Source organism: Lontra canadensis, unplaced genomic scaffold, assembly GCF_010015895.1.
Source record: "Lontra canadensis isolate GAN:19392208 unplaced genomic scaffold, GSC_riverotter_1.0 scaffold11, whole genome shotgun sequence".
Lineage (NCBI taxonomy): Eukaryota > Metazoa > Chordata > Mammalia > Carnivora > Mustelidae > Lontra > Lontra canadensis.
This window is the reverse complement of record NW_022631005.1, coordinates 19,020,935-19,047,602: the sequence shown is the minus strand read 5'-3', so window position 1 is coordinate 19,047,602 and position 26,668 is coordinate 19,020,935. Positions and strand designations below refer to the sequence as shown.

General features: G+C 32.6%; 1 protein-coding gene across 1 annotated transcript in view; it reads right to left on the bottom strand.

Moving 5' to 3' along the window:
- Positions 1 to 26,668, bottom strand: part of LRP1B (LDL receptor related protein 1B) — a 1,927,222-nt gene that overhangs the window by 705,640 nt on the left and 1,194,914 nt on the right. Inside the window, exons 19-21 of the mRNA XM_032856138.1 lie at positions 22,396 to 22,476; positions 21,089 to 21,256; positions 4,707 to 4,889 (exon numbers count right to left, since the gene is read on the bottom strand). Coding sequence (XP_032712029.1) covers positions 4,707 to 4,889; positions 21,089 to 21,256; positions 22,396 to 22,476 — 432 coding nt within the window. The remainder of the gene's footprint in view (positions 1 to 4,706; positions 4,890 to 21,088; positions 21,257 to 22,395; positions 22,477 to 26,668) is intronic.

Below are 26,668 nucleotides of genomic sequence, written 5' to 3'. Positions count from 1 at the left end.
TATTTATGAGGAATCAGGTTCTTCAATTTAGGGAAATCTTAGCTTTTTCAGCCACTTAGTTATCCTATGTATTTATTTTCTATTCCCTCATGGAATTTCTTGAAGTTTCTGCTGTAGCTTTACAACATAGATCTTAACTGCCCTTTTTTTTTTATTTCTCTTTTCTTTTTCCATGATGTTTCTGAATAAACTGTATATTATTATTTTCAAATTTGTTTTCTCTATTTAAAGTTCCATGTTGGTGTATTTCATTCTCAAGTCTAATATTTATCATTTTCCACCATTTTCTATTATAATTTTTCTACTTATATCTATATCTATATCTATATATGAATATCCCTAAATTGAACAAGAATATATATATATCCATATATATTCTTGTTCAATTTAGGGATATTCTTTTCCATTTTTTATCTTTGAGGATCCCAAACATTTCTTTTCTTTTTTTTTTTTTTAGATTGGTCATATAAACATCTCATTTTCACTCAATCTTGAGTAAATTCATTTTATGATTGATTTTTGATGGCTTGTTTTACTAGAGATGGTTATCTTCATGGATTTTAGAAATTTCTCTTCAATCTTATCTTGAATAGGAGTTTTCAATTTTCTCTCTGACTTTATGTTTTTACTCATCACTGTGTACAGGTTTTGCTTCTTCTAGTTCAGCCCACTCCATCACTACGCCCACTCTTGGTTCAAAAATACATCATGTATTTGTCTTATCACTTTCAGTCCTTAAGCTAGCCAGAGGCTTGACATGATTGCCATGCCTACATTATTCAGTCTATCTAGGTATGCTACTTCATTGAAGTAACCATCCTAGGAAGCAACCAGCAGTAATTTTTTCCCCTCTTTTTTTTCTTTTTAACTCAATTTTATTTTTTCAGTGTTCCAAGATTGTTTATGCAGCACACCCAGTGCTCCATGCAATACATGTCCCTCTTAATCCCCTCTTTTTAAGAGCAAATGAGTCCAATTCCAGTGTCTGATTTTCAGCAGTGTGCCTGGTTCCAGTCCCCAATTTCATGTGGGATAGCTTTATTTCCCATTAAACCTAAGATCTGAACACCTGTTCATCTCTACTCATCTCCAAATCTAATCCAATCAGGCATCCAGGTTCAACCCAGCTCCACCATTTGTTATTCCATTTACTTCAGTTCATCAGAGATATATTTTGTTGGTCAATATGACCATATCTCTCTCATTTTCTCCTGTTATATTTTTTTTACCATTTTTATGTGTTTTTCACATCAGAGAAAGGATTCAAAGTTTGAATTTAAAATTCCATCTTTATGAATTTTTTCTTATGCCTTTTCAATGACATTAGACTAGTTCATTGTGTGAATGCACTCAAGTATTAAGTAGTTCCCCTAAACGTGGACAATGAATGATTTCTACTTTGGGGACCTTTAAAACAAAATGTTGCACTGAAAATCTTTCAGTAGATATCTTCATGTACTCCTGCTGTTCTTTACATGAATTTCTAGAAATGAAAAGTTTGAACCAAATTTATATTCTTACCAGCAGGTGGAGGGCCTCTTTTCCCCATAATCTTGCCATCATTATATAATATCAATATTATTTTCTTTTGTCCAATATGAAGAATGTAGCTGTGAGTTTCTTTTCCATGAGAGGCAGACATAAAATTTCTCTCCCTGATTCCTCATCAATAATATAACTGCATCTCGTTGGTTGGAAGTAAGGGACCAGGTATGAGAGAGTATAGTTTTTGGTCAAAGATAGGTCCTTTGAAATTAGAAACTCTTAAATATTTATTTTAATTAATTAATTAATTAGCTCCTAAATATTGATGATTGTATTATAGTTTTAATTTAGGTCACATTCTATTCTTTGCAGGAATAAAGTAACTTATTATTGTGCCTACACTTTTACTCTGATAGATAGCAATTTACGTATAAAGGAAAAGCCATTGTGACCACCTAATGTGAACTGATTACCCTGAAAATTTTTAAATGTTTAAGCTAGCATTTGGAAGTCTTTGAAAAATAAATATGAACACTGAATTTAGCATCTTGAGTAGTTTAAAGGTTTTTAAGCTTTTAAGGCCAAAATTTAATTAAAGTAAAATTTAAAATATCAAAAACATCATAAACATATACATATATTTAATCCAATATTTATATTTAAGGTTCTCTTTAATACCTGAAATGTTTGTAAATATTCATATGTAATTATGAGTTATGACTCCTCAAATATTTGATACATTATGGTTTACTATATTGAAGCCACAGATCAAATTAGAATCAGATTGAGGGTTAAATTATTACATTTCTCATTTTGCATTTATTTATTTATTTATTTATTTATTTATTTATTTATTTGACAGAGAAGGAGAGTGAGTGCAAACTGTGGGAGTGGCAGGCAAAGGGAGATAGAGAAGCAGACTTCCTGCTGAGCAAGGATCTCAATGCCAGGCTTGATCCCAGGACCCTGACTGAGATCATGACCTGAGCCAAAGCCAGATGTTTATCCAACTGAGCCACCCAGGTGCCCCAATTTTTAATTTTTATTTATTTATTATTTGTGTGTGTGTGAGAGAGCACTTAAATTCTCCTCTTTTAGCAAATTTCAGTTGCATAATACAGTTTTATCAACTATAGTCACCATGTTATACTGTATTTCCCTTTGATAATGCAACATAAATTTGATTTCACTTCTGAAAGTTTTGATTAACCTGATGATTACTTGATACATACACGTGATGTTTCATTAAAAACATTATTACATGGATAATCCAAATCCCAATAAATACACATAAAATTATCTCTCAGAATCCAATTCTCCAAAGATACCCAGTGTATGGGGTCAAAGTACACTACCCACAAATATGCTATTTTTACATAAGTATTATTTTGAGCTGAAAGCATATGAAGTTCAAAAGATGTAGAAAGAAGCCTTCCTATAGCTTCCCTTATATGACTATAAGCATAAAACTTCTGAGAAATGAGGTCTTCCATAAATCCTTTTTTAGGGAAATTGTATGGCCATGAAGAAAATAAAAAATCAGTTCCTAGATGGACCTGCACACATTTTATTAACTAGCCCTTATCTTCCATTAGTTCTCAGATATATTCATCTGCCTACAACTTCCCATCCCTACAAACTTTAAGTTCTTTTCTGTTCTTTGGTCACCTTTCCACAAATTTACTATTATTGCTAAGATTCTATAAGCCCAAGTTCTAACCAGCCCCTGGAGTTACTCATCACTGAGTTTTCCCACATGCATGTAAGATGCATGTATATATAAACTTGCTTTTTCTCCCCCCCTTTTTTAATTAAACTATCTATTTTCTGTCTAATTTTAAGGGCCCCAGTCAATGAATCTGATGTGGGTATAGAAAAATTTTTTCCTCCCTTCATTATTATTTATCATGTTATTATCTATTAAGTTTTAATCAATATAGTATGTTCCAAAAAGATAATTTCTAAATTTAAAGTCACATTTTTAAATCAATAACCCCAAAACTAAGACACTTAATGTAACAATTGAAAAGCGTCACATGATTGTGAAAACTATTGTTACAAAATAACCATTTTGAAAACATAAAGAATGATCCTCAGGAGTGTTTATTTCTCTATGCCTATGTTAGCTTATATTTATCTCTTTATTTCTTAGTTAAATGCTTAATTATAAACAGGAAGTGTGTCCAAATAAAGAAACACAATTTCTTTTTATATCTTTAGATGTCCATGGGCCATGTGATTTCCAGTGTGTTTGCTTAATCACAGCTGTGATAACTTTTCATTTCTATGTTTTGGTTGACATACTTAATAAGGAGCAAAATGAATCACCAGATATTAGGCAATTCAAAGAGCAATTTCACCACATCCCAGAGATGATTCCATAATATATCCTGAAATCTATAGGGATTGTTTCAATGGATTATTTGGTGAATGATATAATCCATTTCAAAAATTATACTACTATAGTTATTGTAATATATTTTTCTCTAAACTTCAACTCATCATGTGGTATTGAGAGGAAAATAAACAAGTTGGTTTATTATGTCAGATAGAACCTACTCTACGTAGAAAAACAAAATGGACCAGACATAATAGAATAATAGACATAATAGAATAATAGAATAACATCATAAAAAATAGAAGCCTCGTGACTTTCAAAACAATTCAAAGGTTTGAAAGACAGTCATCATCTTTATCTTAATGAAATCTAGCAACAGCATGATTAAATTTAGGAATCTACTGTACTTGAAAATAAATGTATATAATTCTGCCTTTTCATCCCATTCATCTTCATGAAATTTTAGGGTGAGGATTTATCTGTGGAAAGAGGAATGTTGTCTGTGTATTAAGCACAATTATCTCTTTCAGAAGTCTGAAATTCCAGACTTTGAATCTGGATTACACGGTTTCAAATCTCAATTCTGCCATGAGGCTCTTTTGACTTTTTTTAACTTGAGCATGTTAAAAACTCTTCTGGGCTTCAGTTTTTTTCACTGTGAGTTAGGATGATGAAATGAGTTCATGGCAAAAACATTCCTAAGAGCTGTTTTGGGCCCATAGATAGTTCTCTGTAAGTATCAGCTAGTATTATTATCACACATATAATGTAAACAAACATACTAGAAACACAGGAACCCTTTTTATGCAGGTAAGATATACACTGAAGTTGGCCAAAGGATTATAGCTCTAGGAAGCCCAAGGTAGAAGCTGAACCAACGTACCTGTACTCCGACAGGAAAACTTGGTTTTATGATCACACAGTCGTAATGTCCCATTGCAGCCTTTTTCATCGCTACCATCTTCACAATCTTTTTCCCCATCACAGCGCCACAGATCAGGAATGCAATTTCCATCAGGATGGCACTGAAATTCATTCCCGTTACAACCAGCAGGAGAACGAATCTCTTAAATTGAAATGAGGGAGGGAGAGGCAGAGGGGGAAGGATAGGAAAGAAATTATTATTTTACTTGATGATAATTTTTTCACTTTCTTTTTCTTTTCAGGCATTACTATGCTGCCAGAGAGAATGTATTTTCACTTTAGTTGTTTAATAGCTATAATACTGTCTGATATTTGCAAATTCATTTTAGAAATGTTAATGATTAGAAGAAAATATGTTTCTTCCCGCCCACAGAATTCCTGAAAGTGCCACATACATCAGGAAAAAGGAAGATATGTAGATACTCTATTGTGATTTGTATTTGAAACTCAAGAATGAGATCTCTAAAGGGCTTTTTGCCATGGCATAAAAAAGAGATTTCACATTCATTCTACACTAAATGTTTAGACTTTGGTTGGTCTTTTGACATTCCTTTAGACAACTTCTTTCAGACTAGTAAGAGATAAATAACCAAAAAATCATAAGTGCTTTCTGGTTAACAATATCTTTGAAGAACAATGTCCAAATTTTTGTAAAAGAACAAACAAAAAACTCCAGATAATAAGCAAATTCTTTAGGACATAAGTTTTGAATTCTAGAATGAGAACTGGCACATATAGGAATTTAATGAGGTACTACACATTCAATTTCAACTTATCGACTCATAAGTCACACAGTTTGAATTAATAGTATTCCTCAAAACCTCAAAAATATAGGTTAAATTCTACAGGTTAAATTCTTGCAAAAGCAAGAATAAGGGAACATAAATATTGGGGATATGGATGCTTTACAGCATAACAACTGAATATGGCTATCATTAACAGTATTTTAAATTTTTATTAATATCTAATATTATGAAATGTCATATTAACCAGTATCTCCAAATTCTGTTGTAAAATAGATTTTATTATGTATTTTTCTAAATAGAAGTTTTAATCTAATAAACTTATTGAGTATTTCATATAGCTATATTCAATAATTTATCTACATTGCATCTATAATAGCAATTAATCTCATTATGACCAATTTGTAATAGTTTCAGGTGCATTACCCACTACTTAAAGCTGGTTTGGTAGGAATCATGTGGTTATGAGTTATGATTAAATTTACTTGAGATCAAAGCTAACAATATCATTTATATCACCAAGGCAGTTACTTAATCTTTTTAGATCTCTGTGTGTTTACCTAGAAAGCAAAGAGTCTACAGGGTTGTTGTGAGGAATGAATTGCATATCAGGAATGTAAGTAAGTAAGTAAATAAGTAAGATTGTAAGTAATTATTTTAACTACAAAATTTTGTTATTTTTCCTGTTATTTTCTATGATATAAATATTCACTTCTTGAATTTTTCTCAATTTAAAAACTTTCAAAAACTGTGTCAGGTGATACAGTATCATGAGATGCACAAAGTAGACTTATTTCTACTTCTTAAGTGTTTCTAGAGCAGTAACAACAGCAACAAAAATAAATAAAATGAGTCTTACTGAAGTAGGAATAAAAAAGTTCATTGGATAGAACATACCTGTTCCAATTCATAGAAAATCCATAGGACTAATTTTTTTGTTGTTTATAATACCTTTATTCATACTAAAATTTAGAAGCAACCAAGATATTCTTCTGTAGAGGAATGGGTAAATAAACTCTGGTACATCCAAACAATGGATTATCATATAGTGCTAAAATAAATGCACTATCAATCCATGAAGAGACGTGGAAGAACAGTAAATGCAAATTACTAACTGAAAGAAAGAAATCTACAAAGGCTATGTAAGATAAGACTACATAAGATACCACTACATAAGATATGACTCCAACTATGACATTCTGGAAAGGGTAAAACTATGGAGATTGTGAGTGCCAGAGTGGTTCAGTCAGCTAGCATCTGACTCTTGATTTTGATTCAGATCATGAATCTCAGAGTTAGGAGATTGAATCTGGCATTAGTCTGGGTGTGGAGCCTGCTTAAGATTCTCTCTCTTATAGGACTAATTTTTAAAAGTAACAACTGCAAAGAGCACTTCTACTCATCACACCCAACTTACAACGAAGGCATTGGGTTTAGGATGGCTTCCTTCCAAAAAAGAGACTTTTTCTACTTTTCTAGTCTTGCAAATCATTCTGACTTTGGGTATATAGAGTCTTCATGATTAAACAAAATTCTTGTGGGGATCCCTGGGTGGCTCTGTTGGTTAAACTTCTGCCTTCAGCTCAGGTCACAATCCCAGGGTCATGGAATTGAGTCCTACATTGAGCTCCTTGCTCAGTGGGGAGTCTGCTTCTCCCTCTCCCTCTGCCACTCCCCCTACCTGTGCACAGTCTCTCTCTGACAAATAAAATCTAAAATAAATAAACAAAAATACTTGCTTCCACACACACAATCAACAAAGATGGTGCAGTCTGTGCACATTCAAGAGATATATATGGAATGTGATACAGCAAACTCCCACCATATTTAATTGTTATCTGCAGAGTGTACTACTTAGCAGTACAGCCTAACTACTACACTGGTAAAGAATGCTGGGACAGGTCTCATAAACAAGATATTGTGAGTTTCAAACCTGGAGTCTTTTTAAATGTAATTTGAGAATCTTATGTGATTTCAATATTCAGGAAGAACAAAGGAGACAAATCAAATGGAGTTCCAAGACCTAAAGTGATTCCATGGTGAGGAGGCCAGCTGTCATGCAACAGTGAAATGGCTGTTTTCTTTCACTGACTACTTAAACTTCCTTGAAAACAAAATACAAACTTTGGCTCAGCTGAATTTTATAACCTGCAGTATGAGCTCAATCATGTATAAAAGTTGTATTTCAGGTAATTGTCACTCAGTGATTCCAAATATTTAATAATGGAAGGTACAGTCTATTGATTTTTCTATATTCTATAAAATAATAGTTGAAGACTGGCAGCTCATATATTGAATCTATCCCTCAGTATGTTTAATTTGGCAAACATACTATTGACCTCTTAAAAATCTGAAGATTTCCTATAAAAATATCTAGATTTTCCAGTTCCTTGAAAAGTAAGATTCTTGGGCTAGCATCCTTGCAAGGTAACAACTGCTATAATACATTACATGTATTAACATATGTATATGTACATATAATGTAAATAAACATCATGTGTATTAAGATCCTATTTAATTAAATATTAAATTAAATTAATATCCTATTTAATTTAATCCTATTTATATCCCATTATAATGAAGAGATGAAGATACACATTTTCATTGTGTTTTCCCTAGTGGATATTTTTTCCTTGGGGGAGGTGGACAGTAGGGCAAAACTACATTTTCTTTTGCTTTTGAATCTGAAAAGCTGTAGGGAAAATTTGGTTTTATTTTTGCTTCAATATTAGTACTATTTTTACTCTCTTGTGCAAATTAGTATTCCTTCTTTGTAAGTCCACCTTATGGATATTCATGAATAATCCTGAAATTCATCATGCTTCTTTCTTTGCAATAGTTTCTTAGAATTTGGAGACAAAATTATGAATCATTTTTCATATATGTATTTATTTGGATCAATCTTACCCTCAGATTTATTTACACTGCTAACTCTTTTTCTGCCCTTTTAAAAAAGTCCTTCCTCTTCATCTTTATAGTATTTTATCTTTCCAGGTTATTGTTTAGATTATTTCTGGAATAATAAGCATGTTAACCAAATAAAGAAACAGGACTGTTATATGTAAGGAAATTTTGAGAAAAAATAACATATTTTACATTTAAAAGTACCTTTATTAGGAAACACTTTATTAGCTCAAATAAAATAAAATGGTATATACCAAATCCAATAGTATATTTCTATTTCTCTTCCCATCCTTTATTTCTTCAGGTACTATGTTGCCTCAAAAATATCAGTAATAATGAAAGGAATTCTATGTTTAACCACTTATTGTCAAAGTAATGCTTTGGCTCTTTTAAACATATTTTGAATTTGGTTTCAAAGATCTAGTTCTTTAAAGTCGTGTTAGATCATTAACCCAATGACCTAATGGGAAATTCTCAAAAATATTTATGTAAACTCAGAAATCTAGATAGATTAACCTGATACAAAAAAAAAAAAAACTTGCAAAAGGTAAACTGCTGCTTCGGGAGAAGGGGTTGCCTGTGATCCAGCAGTATGGGGACTTTACACGTAGAATCTAAGACTTTAACTCAATGTTACTTACCGCTGGAAATATATTGTGGCTACACAAATCAAGGTGTCCTTGATGAAAGGGAGAGTATGCTGCTATTGTCTGAGTTTTTATTTCTTTTTTTAATAATTCCATTTGCATTTTCTTTGCTTCGCCTGGTATTGTTTGGTTTGTCTATTTGTACTTCATAAGTGAATCTACTCATTTTCTTATTCTAAACAAACATTTATCTTATAAATCTAAATACAAATGTGATGTTTCCCTGAAGCTTTTCTTTTCTTCTTCCTAAACTACTCATGTCTAAACCTCTACGGATTGGTATACTATTAATTGACACCACAATCAACCAGATCATAACAAGTTTAAAATGAGGGTATAGTCTGAAGAAGGAAATACAACAACATTATAAATATTAAAATCTAAATGATGAAATAATTCTTTTTACTAATGCTTACATACATGTCACTAATGTATCCCTTCTGGATCTAGTTATATTATTTCCCCAAACCTGGACTCTCTTCCTGTTTATACTTCATCTATTATTGTCCATAATTTTCTTTAAGACTTGATTAAAATAAAACAATTACATAGGATTGAGTCTTATTCTGGTTTTTGCATATTCAGGAATTCATGGATAAGCTTTAGAGATTTATAAGATCTCAGATTTTACATGATATTTTACATTATTATGTATCTTTTCCCTCTGTGGAAGGAATTCAGAGCTTTTTTAAACTCCGAGAACTCCAAGGAGAATTCCAAGACCAATTTAACACTTTCTGTTTTTATTTTTAATTCCAATTCTATATACCTTGCATGTGAATAGTAGTTTATATGGCATTTGATTTTGCTTGGGCTTCAAATTCATCATACTAGAATGAATTAAAACACAGTGAAAAAAGATCAGTCATCTGTTTCTTTTGATTTTGAGTAAAAATAAACAAAACTGCTCATTGAGAGAACTCATTTCACAGAAACAAAACTCACAAATAAATATGCCTATATTTATACAGATGATAAGCAGCAGAGATGATATTTAGCCCACATAATTAAACTTTAAGACTGCTTTCTTTACCCTTGTACCATTTCTACCTTTTTGCAAGTCTTTTCTCATGTAGAGTGTAAGAATGAAAATAAAGAAATAATCAGCTCATATAACAACTACGAAGTAATGATATTTGTTTTTTGTGTTTCAAGTACTTTTGTTCAGTCTATTTCTTTTCAAAAAAGTGTAATCTTCATTTTATTCTGTTGCAAAGTCATGGTGAAATTTGGTCTTTTATGAAAATGAGAGAGTACCATAGATTCTTACAACAGAGGAAAAGAAAAGAGTTCTGTTCATGATTAAGAGTCAGGCAGGGGCAGGGGAAGAAGTAAAATGGGAAAAAAGATAAACTGCACTGTTAGCAGCATTCATAAAATTCTGTGTAGTGTGAGATGGAGAAGGGGAGAAAGAGAAAACTAGACTGGTGGGCAAAGCCTGGATCTTGAATGGCCCTGCATGCTTTGCTAAACGGTTTGGATTTAAGCCTGAAAGCTACTGGGAATCATAGAAAGACCTTTCACTAGATTCTGATAATGCTCAGATACACAATATTTATAGATCACTTGGGGAGCATTGAGACAATAAATAGAAAAAGAAAAAAAATTCCAAGATGCTTTAAATTTACAAGGATATATATAAGTTTGTGTGTGTTTGTGTGTGCAAATATACATATATATATATATATATATATTTCATTAGCTCAAACACTCGAAGTTTATACTAAAGTCAAGTAGACCATCACACACACACACACTTACACATAGTATGCATACACATTTTTATATTCTTTCCCTTTCCATGTCTCATCCAATTCCCTCACATAAATTAAAAATACCCCAAAATTATTTTTCAATATCTGTTAGGCTTGTGTGTATGTTGATGTTTAGAAATGCTGTCCTCTGCCAGAAAACAGGAAAAAAAAATTGTGGAGTTTTATTTCCTCCTAACCTCTTGCCAAATGAAATTTGCTTCTGTTAACAGTTGTTGATTTTCCCCTGGATGGAGAGCTGCATTTCTCTGAGGAGCTTGTGATGACCTTTCCAACCGGAGTTCCAGGCCCCTGTGGTTCCCTAGAGTCCCAGTTGCTTAAGCTTCCGGGCTTGGCATACAATCTATCTTCGTAATATGGCTTGTCCCAATGGAGTGTTAAAATGATGACTGTGTTTATATGTATATACTCATGCTGCTTTACTGTTATGTTTTCATGTTGCTGATGCTGGTTTTATTTTTAAGTAATGCAATTTTATTGTATTTTTTCCCTGAAGCTATTTAAACTAAGCATTCAATTTGGGGAATGTAATAAATAAATAAATGCAGAGCCCTGAAGGAAATGTGGCAACCAATGGTAGAATTTATCCTAATATTTAAATGAATTCACTGTGACTAAATACTTGCAGTTAGAAGACTAGCAATTGTACACAGACATCAAGGAATTTTTTCTCCGAAAGTTAAAAAAAAAATGAAAATCAGGATTGAAAAATATATATACCATGCTTTTGTTTGTTTGTTTTTTTAGTCAGAATACATTTTTTGGCTTACAAGAAATGTTAAAGCCCCCCTGAGAAAATAACTAATAATGGTGTTGTAAATATAATGAATTATTTAAATTGTGAGACCAATCTGGGTAGAAAAAAAACTACTTTTTTATTGTTTTAATGGAGTGTATACATTAATTTGTCATTCATTGTAAAATGCTTTGAAAAGTAAAAAGCACTGTGCATACAGCTTCCTGTATTACCTATAACCACCATGTGTCAGTCCCTATTCGGTTCCTAACTTGAATCATTACGCATTAGTAATTCCTGTACCTAAAGCAGCTGTTTGCTCCAGATACGTAGATACTCTTCACTTGCCTAAAAGTACTGAGAATCAGTTGAGTGGTGTATCAATAGTTTCATTTCATTTGCCAGCAGACTGTGGACCTAACCTTGGCCTTTCTGCCTCAAGAGAACCTTAACATTCCCTTTAGGAGGGTAGGCTTTCCTTGGTGTCTACAGATCCTCAGGGGAGGGGTGCTTGTTAAAACCTGCCTCCCAGACTGTAGAGAGCCAGTGCCAGGGTTGACGGGATGCACTGTTTTGCTCTTCTTCATGTTACATGGGACAGACTCCCCTGGGGCTGTTGCCTGTGTGATGGCAATATAATCTCTGCTGTGAACTAATAATGAAGTAAGTCTAGGACCTCCCCTCTTTAACTTGTCTTCATCCCTTTAGACCTTGACCTTGATGATGGTTATAGATGCTATATCATTTGGTTATTAATTTGACTGCCCCTCACTCCCTCCCAACCCAACTCACTTTCAGGGCATGGTAGTTGTATTTTATTTTCAATCCTACCAACTCTTTTTATCCTTACATGTAGCCCTCACTGAGGATTATCCTGATAAGAAGTTGGATGGAACTATCAAAACCATTTATTAGTACATGGGATTTAATGGGAACTTTAATAATAAATAAGAGACCATATTTCACATCTTTAATGTTTATTATCTGGGTCAGTTAGAAAAGTGGAAGTAAAAGAAAAAAAAAAGAAAATTTGAAGAGAAGGAAATGGGAAAGAAAGTGTGGCTACCTAAGTAGAGAGTCAATTATTATAATACTAAAATGATTTTAGTGTTGAAAACGCATAGACACAGAGACACAAAAAATATACTGAAGCAAAATTTCAACGTATGACACTAAATATCTACCAGTAAAGTAAAATATATAAGTGAAATTCTATGTAAAACAAATAAAATGTTGTTTTTAGTTCATTAAAATTAAGTTTTGGGGTGCCCAAGTGGTTCACTCAGTAAAGCATTTGACTCTTGATTTTGGCTCATGTCATTCATGATCTCAGGGTTGTGAGATCAAGCTCTACATTGAGCTCCGCACTGGACATGGAGCCTGGTTAGGATTCTCTCTCTCCCTTTCCCTTTGTCCCTTCCTACCTTTCCCTCTCTCTAAAATAATAATAACAATAATTAACTTTTGATATTTGGAACTCTACCATGAGCATTCCATTTAAAATTTAATATCTCATGGAAATGATGAACTTCTATAATATCTAAATGTTAGCGTACAGAATGTATTAATGTGCTGAATTCCCTATGTAATCGAGATATCTATTTTTCCATTTATTGTTCGAATTAGCCAATCACCTTAATAGCTATGTTAGATACCAACTATTAACTACAACAGGTTGCAAGACAGATATTTTACATTTGGAATTTACTTCTTGGCTTAGCAATACACTTAGCTCACAATAGGCATCAAATATTTACTGGAAACAATTTTAAAATATTATATCATTTAATTTGATATTTTAAACTAATGTGGAACATTCTTACATAGAAATAATGTGTATGAGTGCATACACACACACACACACACACACACACACATATCTGAGGAAAGGCCAGAGAATATTATTTAGAAATTATTAATGGCTTATATTTTCTTTCTTTGGACTTTTTTTTCTCACCATTATTTTGCCTTTGTCTTAAAAGGTTAATTCTATGGAATGGACATAAAGGATTATTTAAAATTATAGTTCTTTTAGAGTGTGTCTCCACTTGTGTTTTAGATAATGGGTCAGCAAGCTATGACCTGCAGACCAATTCTGGTCCACTACCTGTTATCATAAATAAAATTTTATTGGAACACAGACATAAGCATTTGTAGACATATACTCTATGGCTTCTTTCATTCTAGAACAGTGGAGTTGGGTAGTTGCAATAGGCAAGATCTAAAATATTTACTCTCTGACCTTTTACAGAAAATATTTGTCCACTCCTGTTCTAAAATGGGGAAAACTCTGGTTATGATTCATAGAACATCCCATTTAAGTGCATACATATCAACAATAACAACATGTTGTGCTGAAAGATTCTGATACAGGTGAATATTCTGTGCCAGGAAGGTCATGTCCATTTAAGTGGATGCTCTTATTCCCCAAAGTTATTTGTGGGAAGGCTTTAGATGCAAATAATGACAATTACTTTTCCTTGGGAGGCCCATGTGTACACAAGTACCAACCTAAAAACAAAACAAATTTCTTACCAAAAAGTGAATAAATCTGGTCATTACATTCAGGAATATAATATCTAATTGCAAATTCAGTTGATGTTCACATAAATAAAGAAACAAAGGCTGACAGTTCAAATAGGCTCTGAAAGAATTGAACTACCCACTATTTCTACAGAAAAAAGACAAAGTTCTATCCTATTGCTTATTTCTTCACTCTCACAAAAGCTTGGCACGTCTCAATTACTGAAGATCATCCATGCCCCTTATCTCTTTTCTGTGTGTGTGTGTGTATGTGTGTGGGGTTATTTTTTTTCTTTTTTTAATTTGCCTATTTTCTGCTGAATGCCTGAAAGTCCTACCATTTCACTGATCATTACCCACAACAGGAGAAGAAGGAAGCAGAATTTAAGACTATGGAAATGAATTCACTCTTGCCCTTATTTTTGGGCTCCATTAAAAGAAGAGGAAACAGGCTGAGGTTCTTCATTAAAATTAAGTCTTTTTGTTACCTATTGACTTTTGTTATTAATTATATATTTTAAAAAACAAGAGATGTTCCTCCACTTAGTGTCAAGATGCATAATTATCGTCTTAATACAAGAGCTAAATTTATCTAAGAATACGTGTAGATCTATTATTAATTTTCTGTATAGTTAAGATGAAGATAATTAACTTCTTCCTATTTTTAAGAACTTTTTTTAATATTTAATTTTTAAAATTATACTTATCAGATTCCCTTCAATTGTCCTGATAATCACAGATAATGCTAGAAACATTATGGATTCTCAGAACAGGCTTTGTTATTAATTGATTCAAAAGCCTTGAGTCTTCTTTGTTCTTGATGTAAAAGTTGTTTGCAGTATTGAGGTTAAAATGACCTTTAAGGAGCTATTTTGTCCCAGAAAACAAAAAGAGGTTTCCTATGGATAAAATCCATTAATAATTAACATCTCAGTGTTAACATTTCCTGAGGAAAATAAATCAATTTGTGAGAGAATAAAGTTAAGCCAGACAATTTGTATCTCATTGAAAGTAAATACTATACCTCTCTAAAAATAGATGAAGTTTAAATTTGCTTTTAATTGTATTTTATCAGAAAACAATCCATATTTTCATTAAAGAAAACTAATTAAAAATCATTAGAAGAGATCATATGATTTTGCTGAGTATATAATTTCTTAACTTCCTCAAATTCAAAGACAGTACTTTATTCATTCTCAATAAAATTCAGTGACTGCGACATAACAGCAGTTATTTTGATTGTGTGTTTTAGTAAAAAATAATAGAAAGCACCTCAGAATATTTTCATAAAAGAAAAACAAAACAGATGATTGAGTCTGATTGTGTATAGTATTTATTGGTATCTTGTTTTCTATGTTGTTAAGATTAAACTGTGCTGCTAAAAACACAATGGGTTCAGTTGAGATGGGATATGATATAGACCAGAAGTCAAGAGATAGTGGTTTTATTAAAAAAAAAAAAATCAAAGATTTATTTTATTTTATTTTTATTATTTTTATTATGCTATGTTAGTCACCATACAGTAATCCATTAGTTTTTGATGTAGTGTTCCAAGATTCATTGTTTGCATAAAACACCCAGTGCTCCATGTAATACATGCCCTCCTTAAGTTTTAATTTCCCTTCTCTCTATGCTTAAATGTGTAACTAAGTCTTTAGCCACAGATCAAGTTTTGATAACTGCACTGCTCTGGGTGGATTCAATGTCCCTAGGTAGGATATTATCCCTTTTTCGTTGGCTATACAGTCTGACTTTCCTGGATTTTCCACAAAGAATTTAGCATAATCATTTAAATCCAAAACCTCGTGCTCGCTTCAGCAGCACATATATTAAATCCAAAACCTCTCCCGAACATGTCTTTATGGCTAAAAGTTTTCAGTCTTAAATCTCTAACACAGAACATGATCGGATCCTTCTAGGAAACAGCAAGTTTTTGTTATTTTTATATACTCATAAGAATAATTTTATCTAAATGAGCCCTTTTCCTCACACACATGATTAAATAACTGAACTAAATGATCTTTCATTCTCTCCCACCTTTCTAAATTTTCTAAGTCTCTGAGGTAAAACTTTTTTGGCAGACTAACAGATTCTTTGGGTGACTGAAGAAATTGTCTGTGGGAATGTCTGCAGCTATTGTAATGACAAAACTTCAGAGTCTACTTTATCAAGGAGAATTGTGGGAGTGAAAGAACAGAAACAAACAAACAAAGAGGCCAGATTTATTGCAGTTATTTAATACAATGTTCCAGGTTCCTTCTAGTACCCTTTGGGAAATTTCATTACAATGACCTATAATAAGTAGAAAGTCCTTTTTTTTTTTTTCTATTAAAGAAAAATGAGAATGTAATTGAGAAAAATATAGTAATTACTGGGAGATCATATAAATGTTATGCTTAAAGAGTTAGGAAGAAGGGAAAGGGTGAATTATATTCCATCCTTACAGAAGCAGGGAGCTGGATGGAAGAATAAAGAACAGAATCTTTGCTTGAAACTCCAGCTGTGTAATCCTAGGCAAGTATCTTAACCTGTCTGAGTAATCCTTATTGTGAGGATTAAATGGAATAACAAATGTAAAACGCCTGAAAATTAGTGGGTTGCCAACATATGCTAACTCCTCTTCCCCCACTGAATTTTTAGTAATGGAATCTTCTCACTGGCACTTACTTTTAAATAATAGATACAAAAAAATTAAGCTCTTTGTATCTTTCTGGAACTTACTATCTATTGGGCAGAGAGGATGTAAACAAAAATAAACAAAAATAAAAGACAAGGGAGATGTCCTATCTATTTTATTGTATTGAATCATGGACTAAAAGTGCAAATATTTATTGGATAAATGAAAGTGATTATATTTTATTAAAGAGATGTACATGAATAGATCAGTATGCCTAGTCTTAAACATCAACATGAAAATAAAACACAAGATCTGGAGATAAGGTAAAGAAACAGAAAAAAAAAAAGTTACCAGATATATAATACAAAACGAATAAGGGTTGGATTCTGAGGGTTTAATCACACTTTGTGGTCAAGAAATTAACTCTTTCATTCAATAATTATTTAGTGAGCATCCCCTGTGTATTAGATATTATACTTGACTATGAAACTACAAAAGCAAAATTATTCTAGCTTCCTTCTTGTATCTGTGAACAGGGAAGTAGTATGTCAAATTAGTGAACAAATGAATGAATGAATGAGGATAAAGCCCAAAAGAAAAGTGAGTTTCTAAAGCAGAAGCAAAGTTAAACAGTTAAAGCAGAAAAATATGACCATGTGTAGGAATGCATATTAATAATATTTTACAGTTAAACTGCCTAATGGATTTTGGAACTTGTTAAAGTTTATTCATAATAAATCAAAATTGAAGGTCAATACATATTTTTAAATTTGCATTTAATTTGTATTTGCGATGTAGATAAAAGATCACATATGTTCTATCATCAGCCAGCTCATTTACTTAGTGCAGCTGGCAGTAAATTTTCCCTTTTTAGACAGCCAAACAGAAGGCATTAAAGAACAATGCCCAGGGGTGCCTGGGTGGCTCAGTGGGTTCAAGCCTCTGCCTTAGGCTCAGGTCATGATCTCAGGGTCCTGGGATCAAGCCCTGCGTCGGGCTCTCTGCTTCACAGGGAGCCTCCTTCCTCCTCTCTCTCTCTCTCTACCTGCCTCTCTGCCTACTTGTGATCTCTGTCTGTCAAATAAATAAATAAACAAATCTAAAAATAAAGAACATGACCATAAATCAGGGTCAGAGGACCCTTCAAAGAAAAGAAAAATCCAAACATTTGAGGCATATTTAAGATGCATTTAGAAGAAATTGCAAAATTTAGTCAAAATCAATTCTAGACAACCGGTTCCATTATCCATCAAGTCTGTGCTGAAATTATTGGGTATAAATTTTTACAACAATTTCTGAATGGAAATTGACCTAAGGAATAGCTGTCTAAAAATACTAAAAAATAAAATATATATATATATAGATAGATAGATATAGATATAGATATATATATATATATGCTTTAGAAATGTCTTATTCCTTGGGAGAAATATGGTTGAGACTGTTCCCCAAAAGAGTAAAAGAACTACCCCCCTTCTACATTCATAATTGAATAGAATGTAAAATTTCAGTTGGAGTCTAGTTAAAAGTTAATATTTTCTCAGCCAGGTTCACGGACCAACTGACTTATATCTGTGGGCCTCCGCTTTAAGAAGTTTTTTAAATCTCAAACTAATCTGCAATTCAGAATCAATGTCTTTGAAGTAAGAGGAACTTTATCATTAGTACAACTTGTTTTTTTAAACTGTGAGGAAACTTAAGCAGGAAAACTATCTAAGTCATCAGACTCTCATTTCCACATTTGTTCCATTGTATGCTGTTGTGATATTTGCTATCACATATGTCTAAACATTTTCTGGGTAGCATGATGAGATTCAGTTGCAAATCTTTGGTTTGGCTTGGTGTCATTTATATTGTTTAGGAATTTGCTGTGCCTGAGAGATGTTTAGAATAAAGTCTTAGTTCAAGTTAAAAAAAAAAAAAAACAAAAACAAAAAGTTAATTCAAGAGTATTTTTGCCCTTTTGAAAACAATCTGAGTTGAGAGAAACTACATCATATGCTCTTTTAACCTAGGCAATGTACAGCAAAGTGCTGAGCAATTATATGGTGGATTTGATCAGTTTTGACAGCCTGTCTTGAAACTCAAGCCAGAATCCCCTGCTCTTTCTACCACAGCAGGTTTCAAGACTAAATTATATGACTAATTACATCAAATTTCTACTTTACTTTGGCAATGGCCTTACAAAACCTGCATGTGCAAAATGACTTTCCTAATCAGCTTTAACAATTCTATCTGTCATGATTATTTTACAACTTCTATATCAGGATACATAAAATAATGATGGATAAAAATATTTGAAAGCCCTCTGAAACACTATGAATTATCTTGTACCAAAGTCATCCTAGAACATTCCCATTCTTTCTTCAATTCCTGCAACTCATATTCATCAAATAGAGTGTTTGATTAGAGAATTTATAATCTGGTAATTATAAATCAGTTCAGGAAGTTCTCCTCATTCTTTGCTTGAAACATGTCCAAGAACATGTAGATTATCTGGATAATTTCTTTAGTATGTATAATACCATAATCACATAAGAAATGCATGGTATTCACATTGACAGTATATCCTTTACAGTAATGTAATGTACTTGTGAAATTGAGGTGCTCTAAAGGTAAAGGTCATTAAATAGACAATGATTTTATAATAATCCAAACCTAAGAAATTACCTAGTAAAGCTGCAAGGAGATGGACACTCACTTAGGATACTCATGAAACTAAAGCAATCTCTTCAAAACTTAATGTGCAATGATCATTTTAACTTAGAGACAGAAACACATTGAAATGACAGATGGGATATCACTTCTGAGATGAAAGTAAATTAACTTTGGGGCAATTTATCTTTCACAGAATATTAGGGGCAGTGCCTGCAGACCACAGATGTACACCTCATGAGGAACCTACCAAGACATCTGTGAGGTGGGGGGAACTGTAGTTTATATTCAAAGTGTAACTTAGTAATGGCATGTCAACCACACTCCAGATGAATGTTTCCAACATATAAGATAAAAAAAGAAAAATATATTTTGAACACCTTTTCTTTTTACATATGAGGTGAGTGATAACTGAAAAGCTCTAATTCTTATATATTAGTGGACCAACTAAAATAACAGAGAAAAGGACAAAAGAATGAGATACAGATAAAGAAGGGTGGGATAGAGAGAAAAATAGAAAAAGGGAAAGAGGAGACAGAGAGAGGAAACAAAAGAAAGACAAAAGGAACCACATTAGAGGAAAAAATATAGAAATTTTCCATTTTATAAGTTGTTAAATATTTGCAGAAGACAAATATATGTCATTGGAAAACACTTTGAAAATGATTCCTTTCTTATGACCACACAATATATGCCCTCCACCCCAGCATCCAATCCATTAAATAAATCACTTTATGTTTTATGTCTGTTTGCATGCTAGATTTTAAATACTGAACACATTTCTTCATCATTTTATTCATCTTTTGGTACAAGCACAGTTCCTGGCACATAAAAAGTGTTCAATAAATATTTGTGGAATAAATGAAAGAGTGAATGAAAAATTCTTCCAATTTCTTAAGCAGAAGAAAACTTCTACTTAAAAAAAAAAAAAGGTTACTGGGAGCATCTAGGTGGCTCAGTAGGTTGAGTCTGCCTTGGCCACTGGTCACGATCCTGGAGTTTCCAGGATTGAACCCCATGTCAGGCTCCCTGATCAGCGGAGAGTCTGCTTCTCCCTCTTCCCCTCCCCCAACTCATGTGCGCTCTCTCTCTCTGTCTTTTTTTCTCTCTCTCTCAAATAAAGAAAATCTTTTAAAATATAGTTACTGATTGCATGAATGTTTGGCAGGCTAGTGATTTTTTCTGTGATAGTTCCCACATAATTTATAATTTATTAACAAGTCCTACAGCTGATCAAACTTTGCAACTGACAGGGTCAGGTCTGCCGTGGATAATGGTGAGGCCCATGGTCGCAGTCTCCTCCTCTTAGATTGCATTCCAGATGTCAATCAGTGGGAACACATCATCACTTACTAGGGGGTTATTTCAAGCCTTAAGGAAACAAATTTGGTGTTAAAATAAAATAAAAATTATGCCTTTCTTGTTTTATGTTTGTTTTCCTTTTGGGATGGGTTTGGGGTTTAGCAACTTACAAGTTGGAGAAGATTAAAGGAGTGGTAAGTAAAGCATTTAATAAAAGTAGGAAGCAAAAACCACAGAAGGTACCAAAGGATAAGGAGGTATAAGGAGGAGAAACCAGAGAAATTAAAGAGCCTAAGTAAAGTGATCGGTCACTTATTTTACACTGTTCCAGATTTTTTTTTACCTGCTGAGTAAATTATTTTTATATAATATTCATTCTGAAATATTTAAATATTATATATCAATTCAAAATGAGAGTTCATAGCTTCACAAAATTACTAACCTTCCCTGGTACAATTGGTTTGGGCTTCATCACTGAAGTCTCCACAGTCATTGTCACCATCACAGGCCCAATGTCCTGGGATGCATCGGCCACTAGAACATCTGAACTGATTCTCCAAGCAAGAGTGAACACAGCCAACCTCGTCACTGCCATCCCCACAGTCATCATCTGGAAAGAAGCATCAACATCGAAGAAGTGAAAACTAACCAGGAAGAAAACTTTCCTTATGAAATATCTATCATTTCTTTTTGCTATATAGAGTATTCTTTTGTTTTTGATAAAAGAATGATAAATTAATGATGAGCATTTCCCACAAACAGTGAGGAAGATTATCTTTTCAATATTGTTTCACTTCTGATTAAGTATCAGCTAATAAACAAAGAGGGAAAACAAAACTTCACTTTGGATTTTAAAGCTTAATTTCTATTTCACTCAGAAATGACTAACCATTGACTAAACAAATCTATGCAACATGAAATAATTGTAAAATGGGAGAACAATGGTGATTGCAAGAACTTCATGGAATGATATAGCTGGTGATATAGTTATCATGGAAAATTGTTGTTTAGACCTATAATCCCTATGCCCCAGAGTTTATAACCATATCTTTAATTCAGAACCTTCTTTTCCATTCTCAACACGAGACGTCACTATGTACCCTTCCTCTACCGACTCGTAAGTGTGTGTTTATACTGGGGAATTGTCACTGTCATTAACAATGATTTATATTCTTTATTAACAATTGTTGCAGGAGGGAGGTGAGAGGAATGTGAAGTGAAAATTGATTAAACTGAAATCAGTGAGTGAGAATGTATGATATATACATAATTCATTTACCTGTGTTTGGCATAATTTAGCATAATGATACAATTGAGTATAAGAAAACAAACATTATTTGTACATAAAGGGCAAGGTGGCAGAGTTGAGACCATTTGGATAATTCCACAATAATTTATAAACTCCTCCAACCTGAGGTGACAGAGCACTTTACATCAGTGCTTTGGAGAACCTGAATCATCCAGGTCATTTCTTCAATTGTCCCCTTTACTTCCTGTCTGCAGACTTAAACTATGTCCAGCATAATGTCTGAACACAAATCTCTTTCTAGCCTCAAGGGACAGATCGAGTTCCATTATCCTTAATGCTAATCCCCACTGATGAGCCAGGTGCCCCCTCACCACTTGTCTTAGCCATTTTGCTCGGCCCTGCAAACTTTTCGTACAAACTACATCTGAAGGAGGTGAAGCAGCATGGACAGCCAGGTCCCCAATCAAATCAGTGCAATATAGGGAACATTTGGTACTTGCCAGAGTCGCAGTGCCATTTGCTGCTAATGCATCTTCCACTTTTACATATAAATTGAGTTAGTGGCTCACAAGTTGGAAATTCTATGAAAGATAGAAAAACATTCAATAGGAAAGAGGTTATTGACTGTGCTTGATTTAATTTGTATCTCATTTGCTAATGTGACCAGAACTCCACCCCTGTCTTTCACAAAAGGCAGAGGAAACAGTAGGTTAACGAATATAATGACATAAACTTCTTAAGTACCTAGGATACCCATACATTTCATATTTTTTAAATGAGTACTTTACAGTGACTGGAAGCCTCGGAGAATCATTTGATGAAGAACTGTATTCCCTGAACTGCACCACTGACAAGAAGGTTTGAAGGCAGTTATAGTCAGACCTCGTACTGGCCCTTGGGACTTGGGCTGGTCTAGCAGTTACGCTTCCCAGGGATTCCATCTACACCTATTCTTGATTATTCCTTTCTAAGAGTTAAGACTTTACAAAATATTCAAAGTCGTGTTACTTGAGCATTTTATTAGTATTTTCACCAGTGAAGCACATTGGCGATGGTGTCTTTAGGAAACAAGAATTTTGAATGACATTGTTACAAATTTTATAGAATGATTTCTTTCTCTTAAAAACTATGACATTTTTAAAGTTAAAGTCTATATTATTAACCTGTAGTTTTTGGCAAGTCACCGCTAGCTAGAATAGTAAAACGTGAGCAAATTAATTTTGCATGATAGTCACAAAGACATAGGTTGTGTATTATTTTCAAAATAATATTTCAAATGAAATTGAAGGCTATGATATTCATCCTCCCTCTTAAAATGTTAAAACAGTAAGTCAACTCTGGAGGCTGTGAGAACTCTCTCCAGTGTGTAGTTGAGCTGGGACAAAAGAATCAACCAGACTGACAAGCAACAGTATCCAGTGAATAGACTATAAGTGATAGCCATCTCTAGTACTGGTAACTTGTCCAAATCACAACAAAAATTGATATTATTTCATTAATAATATGTAAGGAAAGTGGTAGACTCATAACAGATCTGGTTGGTAGGGTATTGATTACTTGCTTTCCACTTCTTAAAAAACAATTTCTTTGTGTGAATTTACATTTGAGTATATTCCCCATAAGTTATTGGAATTTGAATGGAAATTATTCTAAAACTGACAAATCTTAATTAAATTTTGTGATTACCAAAGACATGCCTCAAGATATACATTTTAGAATAAATTTAACTTTTTAGAAACAAAAAAAAGTGACCAGAGCCTAAATATACTTTAAAAACAGAAGTAAAAAGGAGGCAATTACTGATATGAAGAGACAAAAGACTATATCAAAAGCTATCCATGCAGCAACTCAAATTTTCTGACATATAAAGGGAAGCACTTGAAAGAAAAGTGATAACACCCAAGGCATAATTTAATCAATACTTCTAAGAGTTTTCTTTTGTTACCTGACAAGATAATGAAAACTTACGTGTTTTTCTTTCAAGAATCAACAGGGATGTTGTCCAAAATATGTTTTCTTCTTTAGATAAACATTTAATGTTTCGAAGATGTACAGTAAACATGAATAATTACTTTAAACAAAATATTAGTATAAGTTATGGTTAAAATGAGCAAAAAACAAAATGCAGCTTCTAAGATATGATGAGATCTAACTTTTAAAAATAACACTGCATCTTTTTGAATCTAGAATACATTAATTCACATTTTCAATCTTTCTTCATAAACTTAGGAACATATTTACCAATATCATATATTTAAGTTGGAAAAAAAAAAAATCATCCCAAGCATTTGGAGACCTCTGAAATTTGGTAATATTTCATTGGGAAATTTTTCAAATGACCTTTAAGATTCTACCTCTTAAGATTCGAAGTCTAAAAACTGTCCCCCATACCCCCCCAAAAAAACCTGGAAGTTAGTTTGCAAAAGGTAAAAAAACAAAAACAAAAACAAAAACAAAAACAACTTTAAAAGTAAATAAAATAATCTAAAACCCAGTGTACCTTCAATCTTTAAGAAAATGAGCGATATATCTGCCCAAAGTTAATATAACATACATACTTGCATATGATGTGTATGTGATCTTAAATAGATGCATCTCATTCCTGAAATTTTTTTCACTTAATACTTAGTTACATTGTTTCTTTTGGCAACCTCCTTATCTAACTTAGTTTATAGGACCAAAAGGGTACTATACAGAATTTAAGAAAATGGCAACTAGAAGAAAGCATAGGACAAATCACTAAAAAGAACAAAGGCATTAATTGAAAGGATGGGTATAAGGGAGTGAATGAATTAGTGAAACTAATGTTTTATTTCTGTTTCATTGACAAAACACTGTGACCTTGAGTAAATTATAGCCTCTCTGGTGGTAGACATGTGGTTTGTAACATGATCTCTCAGGTCCTTAAAGTCCTAAGGGTCAAGAAATCAGAAGAAAGGTCATCTAGAAATGCACAACACCCTGAAGGCATTTAATATAGCAGAAATAGGGTTTATCTACTGAATAACTCCTGGGATTATCACAGAATTCCAGTAAAAGATAGTAACTGAACTTCAGAAAAAGAAAAATAGAAGAAAAAATTTAAAATGTTAAAATTATCTTTGGATTTTTCTCTGCTTAATAATGCAGTCAATGGGCAACACATTTTAGAAGGAGTTCCATCAACAATTTAAGTATAATATAAGGCATTTCATTCTTCAGTAACATTGGAAAATACTGTACCCATAATTTCTTAGTATCTTATCACCAGTATCTGATAGTGAGAGGACAAATGACAATATTCCTTCTTCTAAAAAATAAAACAAAAGCTTCTTAAAATAAATTTTACATTTCTCTGTTCTTCCATATTAGCATTAATTTAAGAGTTGAAAATAGTATCTGGAATTCAGTCTTTTTCTAGGCACTTGTTCTTTTTTAAGGTACTATGAATTCTTTTATTTGAAAAAGACTTAAATGTTAAGCACAATCTTTTCTTTCTTGACTTTGACTTTGGATCTCCCATGAGACAGACTGAAGGACACTTGGAAAGATTACCTGATTAACTCTGAAGAGAAAAAATTATGAATGAAAGTGGCTTACATTTTATATTAAAATTACACTAAAGAAAAGAAAACTATATTTTATTTCTGTGGTTACTTCAACCTCGTAGAATATTTAATATGGAGTAATGGACTGTTAAAAAATCTTCTATTGGTGCAGGTGGTATGCTCAATTTATCTATTATATATTTCACTTAAAATTTATTGCCAGGTTATATGTAAGCTATTATGTAAATGGCAACAATTTTCTCTCTCTCAAGGGTAATCTTCGATGGTAATGGTACTTATATTTATCCAGTACACAAAGCTTAGACGTACTTTTCAGATCCAATTTGTTTCTTTCCTGTTTCTACGAATTTTCTTACTTATTTTTCCTTCTTGGGCTCAAAGTGAGCATTTCTAAGTAACTTATTATTGATGTCTCAAAATAAAGTTATCATAGGTTTTTTTGAAAATATGTGGTCCATATCCTATATGTATATAAATTTGACCGTCATGACTAAGTATGGGGAAAATGTATAGGAGATTCAAGTTAAAATAAATGACAAAGTAAGAATATTACAAAAGCCCAGGGTAGGGAATTATTATCTAAACTTGAAGGAGACAATAATACTCACATTGCATGTTACTATTTACTAACTATGAGATACTATGCTAGCTATGTATATACATTACCTATACTCTTCACACCAGCCTTTCAATTGTTACTGCTAGCCCTGATTTGTAAAAGAAAACAGAATAACTTGCCTGAGGATACACTGCACAGCCAGCAAGTGTCAGAGTAAAATTTGAATAATAGTGTGACTGATTCCAAAATATATTATTTTATCCCTATACCATGCCAATCATACCATTACCCTTTAAAAATATATAGCACAGAAACATTTTTGTAAGGATGGAAAATTTAATCCTCCTCTGTGTTTTATGTAGCCCATTTAAATTTTAATTCTGATTACTACCTATTCTAAGGTACACAATTAAATATGGTTTTAGGAAAATACTGTTTTTTAAAATTTACAGATTATAGGATTATATCCTTTAAGGAAATATATAACATTTCTCGATGATGATACTAGTTGTGGCTCCTGAGAACTGGTACGTGCAGAGGACAGACTTCAAAAGATCCAATTAAGTAAATATACTTTGGAGAAAACCAGGAGAAAACAGTGTACCACCAATAATCTTCATTTTGCTGCTCTTTCATTGTTGTTACATAAAACCTCATTTTATACAT